The sequence below is a fragment of the Protopterus annectens genome, chromosome 8.part0, assembly GCF_019279795.1.
Source record: "Protopterus annectens isolate FY-2018-M chromosome 8.part0, PAN1.0, whole genome shotgun sequence".
In the NCBI taxonomy this organism is placed as follows: Eukaryota; Metazoa; Chordata; order Ceratodontiformes; family Protopteridae; genus Protopterus; species Protopterus annectens.
The window spans coordinates 352123980-352138278 of record NC_056741.1 but is presented as its reverse complement, the minus strand read 5'-3'; the positions used below and the strand labels follow the sequence as shown (position 1 = coordinate 352138278).

General features: G+C 41.0%; 1 protein-coding gene across 4 annotated transcripts in view; it reads right to left on the bottom strand.

Moving 5' to 3' along the window:
- LOC122808806 (alpha-2-macroglobulin-like) overlaps positions 1–14299 on the bottom strand; it is a 2637399-nt gene that overhangs the window by 1962174 nt on the left and 660926 nt on the right. For all 4 annotated transcript variants that reach the window (XM_044079865.1, XM_044079862.1, XM_044079863.1 and 1 more), the window contains exon 10: positions 10599–10708. In XM_044079865.1, the coding sequence (XP_043935800.1) occupies positions 10599–10708 (110 nt within the window). The remainder of the gene's footprint in view (positions 1–10598; positions 10709–14299) is intronic.

Here is a 14299-nt window from a genome sequence, read left to right as displayed (position 1 = left end):
GTGTATGTTTTATTGTTAAAGTGTATTTCAGAAATTTGAGAAGGTATTTTCGATTGATTAATGATACACGCTAGTGCTTTTGAAGGGGTTTGTATATGATTAGCGTATTTTACCAGCATTTTCTGTTCATAGAAATAGAAGTTATGTCCTTACCATAACGTTCCATGTGGAGTGTTCATCTCGCCTTTGTTCTAACACATGGGTTCGGAGCCGATCCTCGGCTCCGAGTCGGCCGCTTGGCAAAGCTCTGCATCGAGAAGAAGCTCGAGACCAACCTGTCTCCCACAATTCCCCTCTGCCTTTACCTCAGATCTAGTTTGCAAACAAACCAGACTCCAACGGGAATAAAAACATACAACATACTTGCCAAGGCATAGCTGAAAACAGCCATAACAACTGAGGAGAACAGAAGCGGGAGAACCAAACCAGACACCTAAACTGGACGTTCTTCCTGAGGGTGGGAGGGTGGGAATGTAAGAACAAAGGCGAGATGAACACTCCACATGGAACGTTATGGTAAGGACATAACTTCTATATGTGAGAGTGTTCAATCTAGCCGTTTGTTCTTACACATGGGTAGCGTCCCTAGCTCCATGATCCTGAGAAACTCACGGAAGAACGTTCCTGAGCACGGTGGAACCAAAGGTTGCCCTGTCCCTGGAAACCCTATCCACTTTGTAATGAGTAATGAATGTATGTGGTTTAGACCAAGTGGCGGCCGCACAAATAGTGTCCAATGGCAGGCGGGCCGCATGAGCCAGGGATGTAGATATTGACCTAGTAGAATGTCCTTTGGGTTTGACGGGTAAGCTGTGCTCAGAAGCAGTATAAACAAAAATAATACAATCAGATAGCCATTTGGAAAGGGTTCTCTTCGTCACTGCCATACCCTTTCTGCTGTCCGCAAAAGCTATAAAGAGCTGATCTGTTTTTCTGTGATCCTTTGTTCTATCCAAGTAAAATCTGAGTTGTCTATGCACATCCAACTTGTGTAACATATATTCCAACTTATTGGAATGGTTCTTGAAAAATGTGGGGAGCTCAATGGACTGATTAATGTTATTGACAGAACAAACTTTGGGGAGAAAGGACGAATTAGTGCGAAGAGATACCCTATCAGAGTGAAAGATCAAATATGGGTGTTTAACGGAAAGAGCTTGAAGTTCTGATACCCGTCTGGCTGATGTGATAGCTACCAGAAAGAGGGTTTTCCATGACAAAAACTTCAAAGAACAGGAAGAGGCTGGTTCAAAGGGTGGTAACATTAGCTGTGATAATAGGAGGTTCAAATTCCATGGTATTGTAGGAACCCTGACTGGTGGCCTGATATGGAAAGACCCTTTCAGAAAGGCCTTACAAAGCCTATGAGCCATAATAGGCGCCCCATTTTCTCCCACATGAAAATTTGAAATGGCAGCCAATTGAACCCTCAAAGTGGCAGGAGAAGCTCCTTGGTGAAATAGTACGGATAGAAACTCCAAGACTTTGTTCAGTGGGGCTGTTAAGGGATCCAAATGTTGTGTAGTTGCCCAGTGTACAAAACGCTTCCACTTACTAGTGTAAATTTTTGTAGTGGAAGCTTTATGAGAAGCCACTAGAATATTTTGAACCACAGGGGAAAGAAGATCAGACCTGGGTAAGAAGGGAAGTGGAGCAGCCAAGCTGCTAGTCTGAGGGAAAGAAGCGACGGGTGGGGAGCCCCTGACGAGTGGGTCAGTAGATCCGGCTCCAGGTCCAGGATCCAGGGTTCCCATATTTGGTGTGCTTGAAGAAAAGGAAACCAAATTTGACGAGGCCAGAATGGGGCAATGAGGATTATTGTCCTCTCCAGGTTGTTGGCTTTCTGTAGGAATTTTGGAATCAGAGGTATAGGAGGGAAGGTGTACAGGAGGCCCGGGGGCCAATCGTGAATCAGAGCGTCCCTGGGGACTTCCCCTGGAGGGGGTAATAGGGCAAAGTAGCTTCTGCATTTGGCGTTCATTGGAGACGCAAACAGATCGCAGCAAGGCTGGCCCCACTTGTGAAATATCTTGTCCGCAATTGTTCGTTTGAGGGACCACTCGTGAGGTAACAGGATGGCTCTGCTCAACCTGTCCGCTATGACGTTGGATAACCCCGGGATGTGCATTGCTATCAGAAAGCGACCCGTGGACTCTGCCCATTGCCAAATTCTCATGGCCTCTCTGCATAGTTGATAAGATTTGGTTCCTCCTTGTTTGTTTATGTACCAGACTACGGACATGTTGTCCGACTGAACTGCAATGGTTCCTAGAGGTAGAAGGGGAGAAAAGTGTTGCAACGCTAGAAACACTGCCCTCATCTCCAGAACATTGATGTGCAGATTGTACTCTAGATTGGTCCATTCGCCTTGGACTGTCTGTCCCTGAAAGATGCCCCCCCACCCTATCAGGGAAGCGTCCGTGGTCACCGTAGCTGTCGGAGTGGGTAGCACAAATGATCGGCCGCCGGAGAGATTGCAAGTCTGAAGCCACCAAGACAGGTGTGATTTGCAGATGTTCGTGATGTGAATTTCGTGTGTCAGGGGTAATTGTTGGAACGACCATTGTGCAAATAGCAGCCATTGAAGGACTCTCATGTGCAGTCTTCCCAAGGGTATCGCAATGAGGGAAGCTGCCATGAGGCCCAAAACTTTCAGAACCAGTTTTGCCGGGGATTTTTTGGACAACAGGAGAAGAGATATATGATTTTGTAGAGAGGCTATTCTTTCTGGAGGAAGCCTTAGAATCAAACGAGTATCCAATTCTGCTCCTATGAATGAGATATGCTGTGATGGCTGTAATACAGATTTTTCAAAATTTACGGAAATTCTGAGATGAACACAGAGTTCTAGTGTGTAATCCCTGGCCTGAATCAGTCGACGCTCGGTGATGGCAGTAAGGAGCCAGTCGTCCAGATACGGAAACACCTGGAATCCTAGGCATCTCAAGTGAGACGCTACCACTGCCATACATTTGGTGAAGACCCTGGGGGCTGAGGTCAGACCAAAGGGCAGGGCTCGAAACTGAAAGTGACTGGCTCCCAGCCGGAAGCGCAAGTGATCCCTGGACGCCCTGGCCATTTTGATGTGGTAGTACGCGTCCTTTAGATCTATTGAGCACATCCAGTCGTCCTTCTGTAAGAATGGAAGGATCGATTGAAGCGTGACCATCCGGAACTTTTCTTTCTTGACGAAAGTGTTGAGCTTGCTTAGGTCTAGAATTGGCCTCCAGTCCCCTGTCTTTTTTGGAACTAAAAAGAACCTTGAGTAAGTTCCGAATCCTCTTTGGTCCGCCGGGACTGGTTGGATGACTCTTTTTTCTAGCAGCTTTGAAATTTCTATAGCTGCAGGATCTCGCAGATGGGGCGGTACATCTGGGAGTGTTTTCTGCGGTAATGGGGGAAATAGAAATGGGATTCTGTAACCTCTGGTAATAATGCTTTTTGCCCATTTGTCTGAGGTAAGACTTTGCCAGGCCTGAGGGTATAAAGCTAAGCGACCCCCGACTGCCTCCAGAGCAGGACAGTCGGGCCTCCCTTCAGGAGTGCTGGAAAGGTTTCCCAGGGAGCGTATCCCTGTCACCTTGGTTTTGCGGACCCCCTCTGCCACCAGGGTGACGTCTTCCACCTCTGCCCCCCCCTCTGCCTCTGGAGGGGGCATCACCCTGTGTGCCTGGGAAAGAGCCTTGGGGTTTTCAAAACCACATTTTTCCACCTCGTTGCCCTTTGGGGTACGGTCTGGATGGGGTGGAAAAACAGACTCCGACAGCAGACAGAGTCTTTCCCTCTTGCTCACACCGGGTAAGGGTCTCCTTTACTTTGGGGCCAAAGAGAGTGGCACCGTCAAATGGGGCATTAGTAAAGGAAGACTTGAAGGCTTCCGCACAGGAACATAAGCGCATCCAGGATTGCCTATGAAGGGCAATCGCTGAAGCCGCAGCCCTACTCGACCCTTCGGCTGCATATGAAATGAGCCTCATGGACGAGTTCACAATTGATGTAAGGGTATTGAGTTGTGCTGTAACTTTCTCCGAGACAGCAGCATCTGTAGTACCCTGGAGGGTATCTCCCAACTCTTTGATTAGATCCCTCTGTAAACGTGTGAAATGCATCAAATAGTTCAGCGATCGCATGGAAAAAGCCGCTGAACTAAAAATGCGCTTCCCATACCTGTCCATAGTCCTAGAATCTCTGTTAGGCGGATGGACAGATGAGGAAGATTCAGACATTTCCTTTTTAGTGGCAGCTGCCACCACCATAGCGTCCACTGGAACTCCTTTTGTGAGATATGTCTTGTCTTGAGGGGCCGTAATATATTTATTAGGTTTTCTAGGGACTGGCTCCACCATTTCAGGTGTCTTCCACGCCCTTCGAGCAATTAATTCCATCAACTCATCGAAGGGCAGAGTGACCCAGGAGGAAGAAGGGCAAGCACCGAATGCCTTCAGCAAGACCGACTCATCCTCAGAAGGGGGTAGGGCCTGCCAATCACCTCTCTGCTTCAGGATCTCCAGGATGTCTGAAAAGGAGACATCCTCTGAGGGTGATTTCGGGGACCCTTCTGACTCATCTAAGTCAGTGTCCGATGTTAAGGATTCTTGTGGAGAATCCAAGTGTCTCCTCTTACACAATCGTTTCCTCGGAACTTCCTCGGGGGGGCATCCGATGAAGCCTCCGAAGAAGAGGGGGCTCCCTCTGGGAGCGGCTGAGACACCGGTGCTCGACGCTTTGAAGTAGCCGTGGGTGCAGAGGAGGATAACGGACCCTTATGGGAAGGAGAAGCTGTCTCTGCTGAAGTGGTTGTCTGTGTCGACAATATCTTCCTCATGAGGTCGAAGGCCCCCGGGTCCCGAGTCGAAGAATCCCTCGATTCCGAAGAAAGCGGAGGGATCCCTGAGACGGGAACCGAGGGCATCGACCCCGAGGACGGAGCCGAGTCGATCCGTGCCGAGGCACCGAGAGGGAGAGTCGGAACCAAAACATCGGTCCGACTCTTGGTCCCGGAACCAAGGATAGATCGTCGGCTCCGCGATTCCGGTAATGGATCTGTCGGAGTCGAGGTGAACGGTGCCGACCGAGAAAAAGACGGTTCCGGCACCGAAGGCTCCACGATCATCAGATCAGCCTCTCCCGGCTCCGAAGGCTGAATAGGCCTCGGAGGAGGAAAAGATGGAGATAAGGGAAGGCCTTCAAGTCTCGACACCAACTGGGAAGAGACTGAGATGAGTTTGGACAAGGCCATATTCTCCATTAACTTCTGCACCACGCGGTCTACATCGGTGTTGGAGAGGGGTCTAGAAGAACGCGTCGAAGGAATCGAAGACGGAGCCGACCTCAAGAGCACAGGAGGTAGAAGCTCCGTCACCGGTTCCAAGACTCGAGGCTCGGTAACAGACAAGAGTTCAACACTCGGCCCCGAGGTCTGTGGAACCGGTGATCGAACTTTAAATGAAGAGCTCGGAGCCGATGACATGGGCTCCGACGTCTTCGATTCCTTCGAGGATTTAGATGTCTGGTCCGATGCATCAAGAGCCTCTTGGAATGCAGGCTTCAAAAGGCCTCTATCCATGAGTTTCCTGCGCCTATCTGTCATGACCCTTCCACTGAAAGAATGACAAATGGAGCAGTCTTCTTGCAGATGGAGAGGGCCAAGACAGTAGATGCAGGAACTATGGTTGTCTGTGACAGACATTTTCTGTCCACATTGGCACCGTTTGAAGCCTGACTTAGCTTTCTCAGACATAGTAATAATAATACAATAAAAGTCAAATCCAGTAAGACTATACAATTCCACACAGTCTTGTACAGACAGTAACAGCAAACAATAATGTCAAAAGCCAGTAAGTTTAGTCAAATTCAGTAGTTTGTCAAATCCAGCAGTAGTTTTAGAAGTTTAGTGGGTGGGGTAGGCCCCGAGGGAACTAACTAACTATATATATATATAAAATATATACGAAGAAGACTAGAAACCCTCGACTCACTACACACACACACACACAAGACTTAAAGGTGAACTAGGAAAAAAAATTATCTAAGAATCTTAGACAAAAAGTAATCTTATCTGTCAGGTGGTCCGAGCTCATCAAAAATGATGCGAACGTTGCAGCAGCAAACTAGATCTCAGGTAAAGGCAGAGGGGAATTGTGGGAGACAGGTTGGTCTCGAGCTTCTTCTCGATGCAGAGCTTTGCCAAGCAGCCGACTCGGAGCCGAGGATCGGCTCCGAACCCATGTGTAAGAACAAACGGCGAGATTGAACACTCTCACATTGATAATTTACTATTTTGTAGTAAAAAAAGGTCCTTCTGACATTTTAATAACTCCGTTTCAGTTTGTGTACTATAATTCCCAATTAAATCCTGATCCAGTAATTTAATTTTAGTTTCCAATTCTTGTATGTCTCTCGATTGTATTTTCTTATAATAAGTAGCCTTTTGAAGAAAAATTCCTCTTATTTGTGCTTTGGTTGTTGCCCATTCTATGTCAGATGGATGTCGGTGTTTAGAAAAATTAGCTAATAGCTGATTAAAGGTCTCTTGAACTTCTTTTATTATATCCTTTATTTAATAAATATGGATTTAAGGACCAATTCTAACCTCTAAGACGTATATTATGTCTAGTGTCCTTATTGAAAGTTAATGTGATCCTAGAATGATCCGACAAATGCCAAGCTTGTATGGATACACAGGGATCAAAAGACATTAATACGTCTGAAATTAGAAAAAAATTGATCCTGGACCACATTTTATGACAACTTGAATAAAATGTAAAGTTATTTGCATTCATTTGATTATTTGTAAATTTAAATGGATTATATAGTTTAAAATCTGTTTTAAGTTCCTGTAGTGCTATCACTGCTTGGTTATTAAAGGATCTGTGTGAACTTGATTTATCTAATTTGGGATCTTGGTATGTATTCCAATCACCTCCTATTATTATATAGTAATTATTATATTGATTCAGGATAAAATAGAGTGATGTTATAAAAAGTTGTTGATTGGTACATGGGGCATATATATTAAGAAGTATCACCGGTTTATCATAAAGTTTAGATGAAAGAATCACATAACACCATCTTCCCTCTTTGTCTATTTTAAAATCTAGAATTTTCTCTTGATATTGGTTTTTAATAATAATCGCCACCCCTGCACTATTAGTTGTCCCTTCGAGCTACCACCTCTCTAATCCATTTCTTATTCTTAAGGACAGTCCATTGGTCATTGGTCAAATGGGTTTCTTGTAATAAAATAAAACATGCCTTTGACTGGAGAAATAAATGAAAAAATAATTTCCTTTTTTTCAAGTTCTGGAGTCCTTTAGTATTCCATGAGTCTACTATCCACATACTAAGATTTTTAAATCTTTTAAAGATATTTTAAAATTGAGAGATGATACTAAATTCAGATGTATTAGCACAGTATATAATGTCTGGAAGCAATCTTGACATCCCATCCCTAACCAGTGCCTATCCACTATTCCCCTTGACCAGGACATACATAGGTTTTTTACACTGTTAAAATTTTTATGGGTATACAGCCTTACTAAACATCTATTCTTTATCTTACAAAATAAAACACCAAAAACACGCAAAAAACCTATAGAGACTACATCTAACTCTACAAAGCCTAACCAAAACATTCCCTAATAAGCACTGATAACTATCCACAGCTCTTGAACATATTATTTAGTTAACATAAATGATCTTCACTACACTCAAAATTACTATTCTACCTCTCTAATAGTTCACATATATTATTAATTATATTAATTGGTTGTATTACCCTAAGATAGCTAACTATCTTATTTAAATCTAACCTAAACAGATATATGACAGTACCCTATTAAACAATAACATTATTGACTTCAGGATAATTCACTATATATTTTGTTATCTAGGAAAGAGAAAAAACAAATGTTTAACCTATAAATATAGCATTAAATCTTACTTTGTTTATACAATCTAACTTATTTAACATTATAATGACAGCAAAACAGGTGAATACAAATAGCACTAACTATGCTTTACTGGGTACTATACTTGAATATATAAAATGATAACTAAATAAGACAGTTCCCAAAACAGTCAGAACCACATGCCAGTATAAAAGAAGATAGCCTTCACTTTCCTAGAAATGCCAGGATATAATATCTTCTGGTCTTTTTATCTACTAACTATCCCAACACTAAATCCCCTTTGTCTCTAATCATTTGCAGTATTAAAACACATCATTAAAACAGGAAAATAAATAATACAGTATACTACAATGTTATTAACACAACCACATTCAGGATAAACTACCTAAGAAAAAAGAATAACTATGCTAAAGTTATCCTACTTCTACAATATCAGTTAAATAACACATTTTAACCAGTACATAATTAGTTCAGTTGTAATCCTACCTGAATGGATTCACAGTCCCCTTTAAAGAAATAAAAGCTGTAACATACATTAAATGTCCACGGACACTCGTTTTACAGTCCAACTAGCTTTCCCTTCTTCCACAGAGATCTTCCTACTTCCTGATCATGTAATCTTGTCTTCGAGTTCGCGACAGGGGAACCATTACGCGGACGGACTTCCAGATGCACCACCTCGAAAGCGGACCCTCAGCAGCACCCAAAGGACTTCCTGTTACTTTGCGAAGGGACACAGTTCGTAGAAGCCATAAAATTTCGGAAAATCTTCGTGGACGAGCTGGAGCTGCAAAAAGAAACTAAGTAAATATTTACCAAGGGGCCTGGTGAAGAAAAAAGAACAAACAAAGGATTCTGAAGCCTCAAGACATAGTAAGCATGGAATCCCAGTATCCACGTTGCTGTAAACAGACTGGATGGCCAAGTTAAGCTTCCGAAGCTGGAAGAGACTTAAAAATCTTCAGAAAGGTAACTTTTGCTTCTTTTTTTGTAGATATGGAATATTTGGATCCATCAACTGTAAAAATTAATGTGTTAGGGTATTTCATTTGAAATTTAATGTTCTTTTCAATGAGGAACTTACAGTATGGAGATAATGCTTGTCTGGCTTGTCTTATTTGCAATGGTAAATCCTGTGCCATAGAAACTCTATTATTTTGCCACATAATATAACCTCCATTCTTTTTAACAGTTAGAATTATGTTATTTACATCCTGGTAGTTAAGTATTTTGACGTAAACTGGTCTAGGAATGTTTGAGGCTTGTGTTTCTCTGAGAGCTCTATGGGCTCTTTCTATAACTATTTGCTTAGCGATGTCAGAGTCATTGAACAATATTTCGAGTATTTGTATGATGGTAGAAATTAAATCATTAATTGGATAGTTTCTGGAATTCCTCTAATGATTATGTTGTTCCTTCTGGATCTTGCCTCCAAGTCCAGAATTTTATTTTGCATAGACTGAATATCCAGGTCATGAATGTCTGTTTTTTTGTAAGCAATGTTATTCTGTCCTCATTTTCGGATATTCTAGCTTCTGATTTATCCATCCTTTCAAGAATTTGACTGCATGTGGCACCAAAAGAAAGTACTTGGTTTGATAGTTCTTTCAAAGCTTCTTGAATGGGCAACAAAGCAGTTTTAATATCTTCCATGTTAGCCAGTTGATCTGGTTTATTTGTCATTCCAGCTTTTAAAAGTTCCTGCTGTTTTATAGTCTTCTGCCTTTTTATTGTTGAATCTTTTTCTGGTGACTGAAGTGCTGATAATTTGGTTTTAGTTGTTGTTTCCATACTTTTTTCTTCTTTTGACATTGTGAAGCAAAGCAAAACTCTAGTATAACTAACTAGTAAATATCCACGATTAGTAGGCAGACAGTTCCTTTGTTTAATACTCTGTTCAGAGTCAGACAATCAGATCTAATCCTGTGAGTTTGATTAATTTCCTCCGGTTCTTTCACCTCTCAAGCAATACTTAGTTGTAGTAGAATAGTTATAGCCAACAATTAGTGTAAAAAATTTTGTAGTATATCCTCAGGGTTAATTTTTATTCCGAGTATCTGGAGAGCTGTAGATATGCAGTGTCTACAGAATGGCGGCCATCTTTGAATCCTTCTCTCACACAATTTTAAACTAGCAGTGCACTAAATATATGAGAATGCTGTGGGGCACTTTTTGGTGATTGTGCCATTGTGTATCCGAGTGAACACACACACATATGTAGCACAAGCACAGTTTAACCTAAAATGGATTAAAAGTGATGAAAGCAGGGGAGGAGATTTGTTTTGTATTAAGCATTATGTATTACAGGTAAATATGTTTGACTTCCTTAGATAATGTGAAAGCTTGATTTCTGTTGTTCTCGTCTCATATAATTGTAATAATTTCCTATCTTTACTGCAGTGTGTACTGTTGAAGATTTTCTCCCTGGGCCTCCACTGACAACAGGCTCTTCTAACCCAGACAGATCATCCGAGTAAAGAAGCGTTAAATAAATAAATGACATATCACTAACAAAAATGACAGACCAACATCAAAAAAAACTAATGAAAATAATAAACTAAGATAAGAAGTTAGAAAACAAACCTCAAGTAAAATTTTGGGGTAGGTCATGATAAAGAAGATTTAACTTTTTTTCCATAGGTATACTGTTGGCAGCAATCAACACATTAGTACATACAATATTTATACCTTTCCAGTATAGTGAATTCCAGCCCTGTACTGATCTTCAACTTCTTCAAAGCTCACAGTGGCAATTTCCTGAGAAATCTGTAAACTTCCAGTTCCGTTAAGTACAATACCTAGGCAAAAACAAGTACACTTTAGAAGTTACTTGATTTTCTAAAGTCAGCATTGCAGAGTTGCAATAAATACAAGAAATATAAACATTGTTTCATTGTTGAGGTTATAATACTCCTTATATACATTTGAAATACCATTACTATTCACCTGCCCCACTTGAATTCTCCAAGCCCAATGAGGAGAATGTATGCAATGATCAGATGTGATATAATGGTACCTGGTAAAATTCGAAATCAGTCAAAAATGGTCATTTCAAGAAGAAATTTCCTTTTCCCCCAAGTTGCAATAACCTCACAGCTGATAATAATAAGAAGGAACACAAGGGAATACGCAACTCCATTTTTTCAACTTTGTATTTTTTTTTTCGCCTAACATGACACTTGTATTAGTGCCTTAAACCTACCCAGGGGAAAGATGATTACTGGACTCTATTATTCAAAACCATTTCTATTAACTATATATTCTGTCCCAATTAGCACAATTTTGACCTTTTTCACATACAATCCCTCAAAGCAGTTACGTGACATAAAAAAAAAACTCATAGCTTGTGCTGTTAAAAAGCAAAAAAGTAAAGAAGTAATAATGGAAAAAAAAGATAAACTAGAAAAAAACAACCCTCTAACTATATACAACACTTCCCTTTATGACTTGGCATCCCCTCTGTTAACCTGACCTGTTATTTGTACCTTATATTTTTTATATCATTCTTTATCCTTTCTTGTCACCTTGTTTGAAAATCTTAACTACTTCAGTCTGCCACTTTCCCCACAACTGTAAATAATCCCGTCATCTTTTCCAGGCCTTTCAATTAACTCCAAACTCTTCATCATTTGTAATTCCTCTTCCACTCTGGGCGTCTCTTCTTTTTTACATTTCCTTGTGATTGCCTTCTTACCTACTGTCATTAACTTACCAATTCTAACTTTATATTTATTTGCTCTCTCTCTCATATCCAAATAACCATAGCTTTGGCGATAAGATATTTAGTTCTCCCATTAGCTTGTATAGTATATCTTCCATGTCTCTAATATCTGTCTAACTTCTGATACTTTCAACATACATGAATCCATGTACCTCTTTCTATCTTAAATCTTCACTAGTGTCCATCCAACTCAGTTAACATACCAGCCAATCTGGCTGGTGTATAGAAGTATTCCTGCAAGCTCTTCCATGCAAATATTTTACATTTCCTGGCAGTGCTTATATATTTGGGGTGTGCATAGCCGACCTTAGGCATAGGCCAACTAGGTGGATGCCTAGGGTGCCACTCTAGCAGGGGTGCTTTTCCAGTATTTATTTAATGTAGGTAAACCAGGATGGGGGCACCGGGTGGTGTGGTGGGAGGGTGCCGTGGAGCCCTTTCGCCTAAGGCACCAGTTGACCTAAGGCCGCTCCTGTGGGTGTGTGATTATCCTTGTCCATTCTCTTTCCACTTTTTGTATCCTTAATGTCATTTCCCACTGTGCCTTCAAATTCCCAGACAGGTTTTTCTTTTCTCTTCTTATCCAGTCCTTCCTTACTTTTAATAAACCAGCTGTGCATTTCCCTTCTCATCTTCCACCTTCGATCTCCTGTAATATTTTATCTATTCTCCTCTGTTGTTTGTCGACCCCCACAAATCCTGTTTGACAATCCTTTATTAATTTTATCATGATCTTCCCCATTTTATTTGCTAAAATTTGCATAAAATACTTACAATCACAATTAAGTACTGAGATTTTTCTATAGGAGGCAGGATTCAAAGGATCCTTTCCTTCCTTATGTATAACAGATATGAGCCTGGCAGATGAGCTCCTTCCAATATTCTGTTGAATAATATTAACTAACAGTTTATTATAACATCTTTGTTTAGCTCACAGAATTCAATAGATATGCCACCGCTTCCTGGTGACTTCTCCTTTGCTAACTTAGTAAAAGAAATCTCATGTTCCTCCTTTGATATTCATAACAATAAGATTTCTCTATCTGCCTGTTCCATTTTTACTATCTCCAACATTTTCCATTCTTGTTCCTTCTTTTGGGCTCCCCCTGCATTCTTATTTTCCCCACGATACAACTCTTGGTAATATTCCTGAAAGGCTCCAAAAATTCCTTCTAATGTATTCTCCTCTCTGACATTTGCCTTTAGATCTTGAATATTCCTTTCTGCACTGCTTGTTGTCCTAACCTTATCGTTAGCATTCTCGTTGCTTTAGGTGTCATCATATTGAAAACTTTTTTTGCCACAGTTCTCCTCTCCAGATATTTTCATTGTCCCTTTCCTATAATATCTGCTTAATTTCCCTTTCTCTTTCCAAGTCTGAACTAGGTTTTGTTTCCTTGCTGCACTGTAGTGCCACCAGCTCTGCCATCAAAGCCCTCCTATATTTTCTTCTCTCGAGCATTCTTTGTTTTACTCTATCCTGAATTCTATTCTTGATGTTACTTTTGACTATATCCCATTGTATTACATCCATAAACCCTATTCTCTCAATTTCCCCACATACTATCTCTTTTTTTCCAGAGCTGATCCTCTTTTCTTTCCATCAGTCGTAAGGCTATCCTTATAACTAAAGCTGCATGATCTGATGTTGTGAGTGGCTCTGTAAAAATGCTATTTATCAGGTGTTCATGCTTTTTTGAAATATAGCTTCTGTCCAATCTCATCCAGCTATTATGTCTATGGGAGTAATAAGTATATATCTCTCCTGTACATTAGGCTGTTCTTACTTTTTTGATATCCACCATACCCACTTAAAAAAATCCCTCAAATATCTTCCCTCTTTACTTAATCTTATTATCTTGCACTTTTATTGACCTCATCTTTGTGTACTGTTAAATTCCATTCTCCTATGTAAATCACTAGCCCTTCCTGAAACCCTCTTATTCGCATCATTATTTCTCTTAATGCAGTTCTCTTAATTCCTGGTGGTACATTTGTCGCTATTACTGTTAATACTTCCTCTTACTGCGGTGGTGGTGCTGCGGTAGCATTGTCGCCTCACAGTAAGACGTTGTCCTGTTCGATTCTCAGCTAGAGCATCTTCTGTGTGGAGACATGCGTGAATGGGCGTACCTTCGTTGAAGGTTATGCATCAGGGCCGGCAACTCGGCACGTAAAAATCTACTGCCAATCATTAGTGGACCGTAGTTCTGCTGTGGTGACTCCTAACCGGGAAAAGCCGAAAGACACAACAACTGTTAATACTTCCTCTTCTAACTTTCCATTTACTCCTGCTATTCTCCCCTTTCTATCTTTTATCTTATCTGTTACTAAAAAGAACCAACCTTTCCTCTTTAAAAGCATCATTATTCATCTTTTCCTGCAGCCCCATGATGAACTAGCAACTACATCATAGCCGTTTACTGTAAAAGGGTTTTGCTCAACAGCTGTCAAATGTGTTTCCTGAATTCTTATCAGATGTGGTTTTAAGTGTTTCATATAGTAAATTATCCTCTGCCTTTTATTCTTGTTGTAAAACACATTCACATTCCAAGAGACTATATCAAAGAATTTCTGTACTATTCCCTAAGTCTCTTTACTGTTCTCTGATTTATTTCCCCTTGTCTGCCTTCCGTCTGCCTTTCTCTTCCCATTTTTAGCTTCTCTG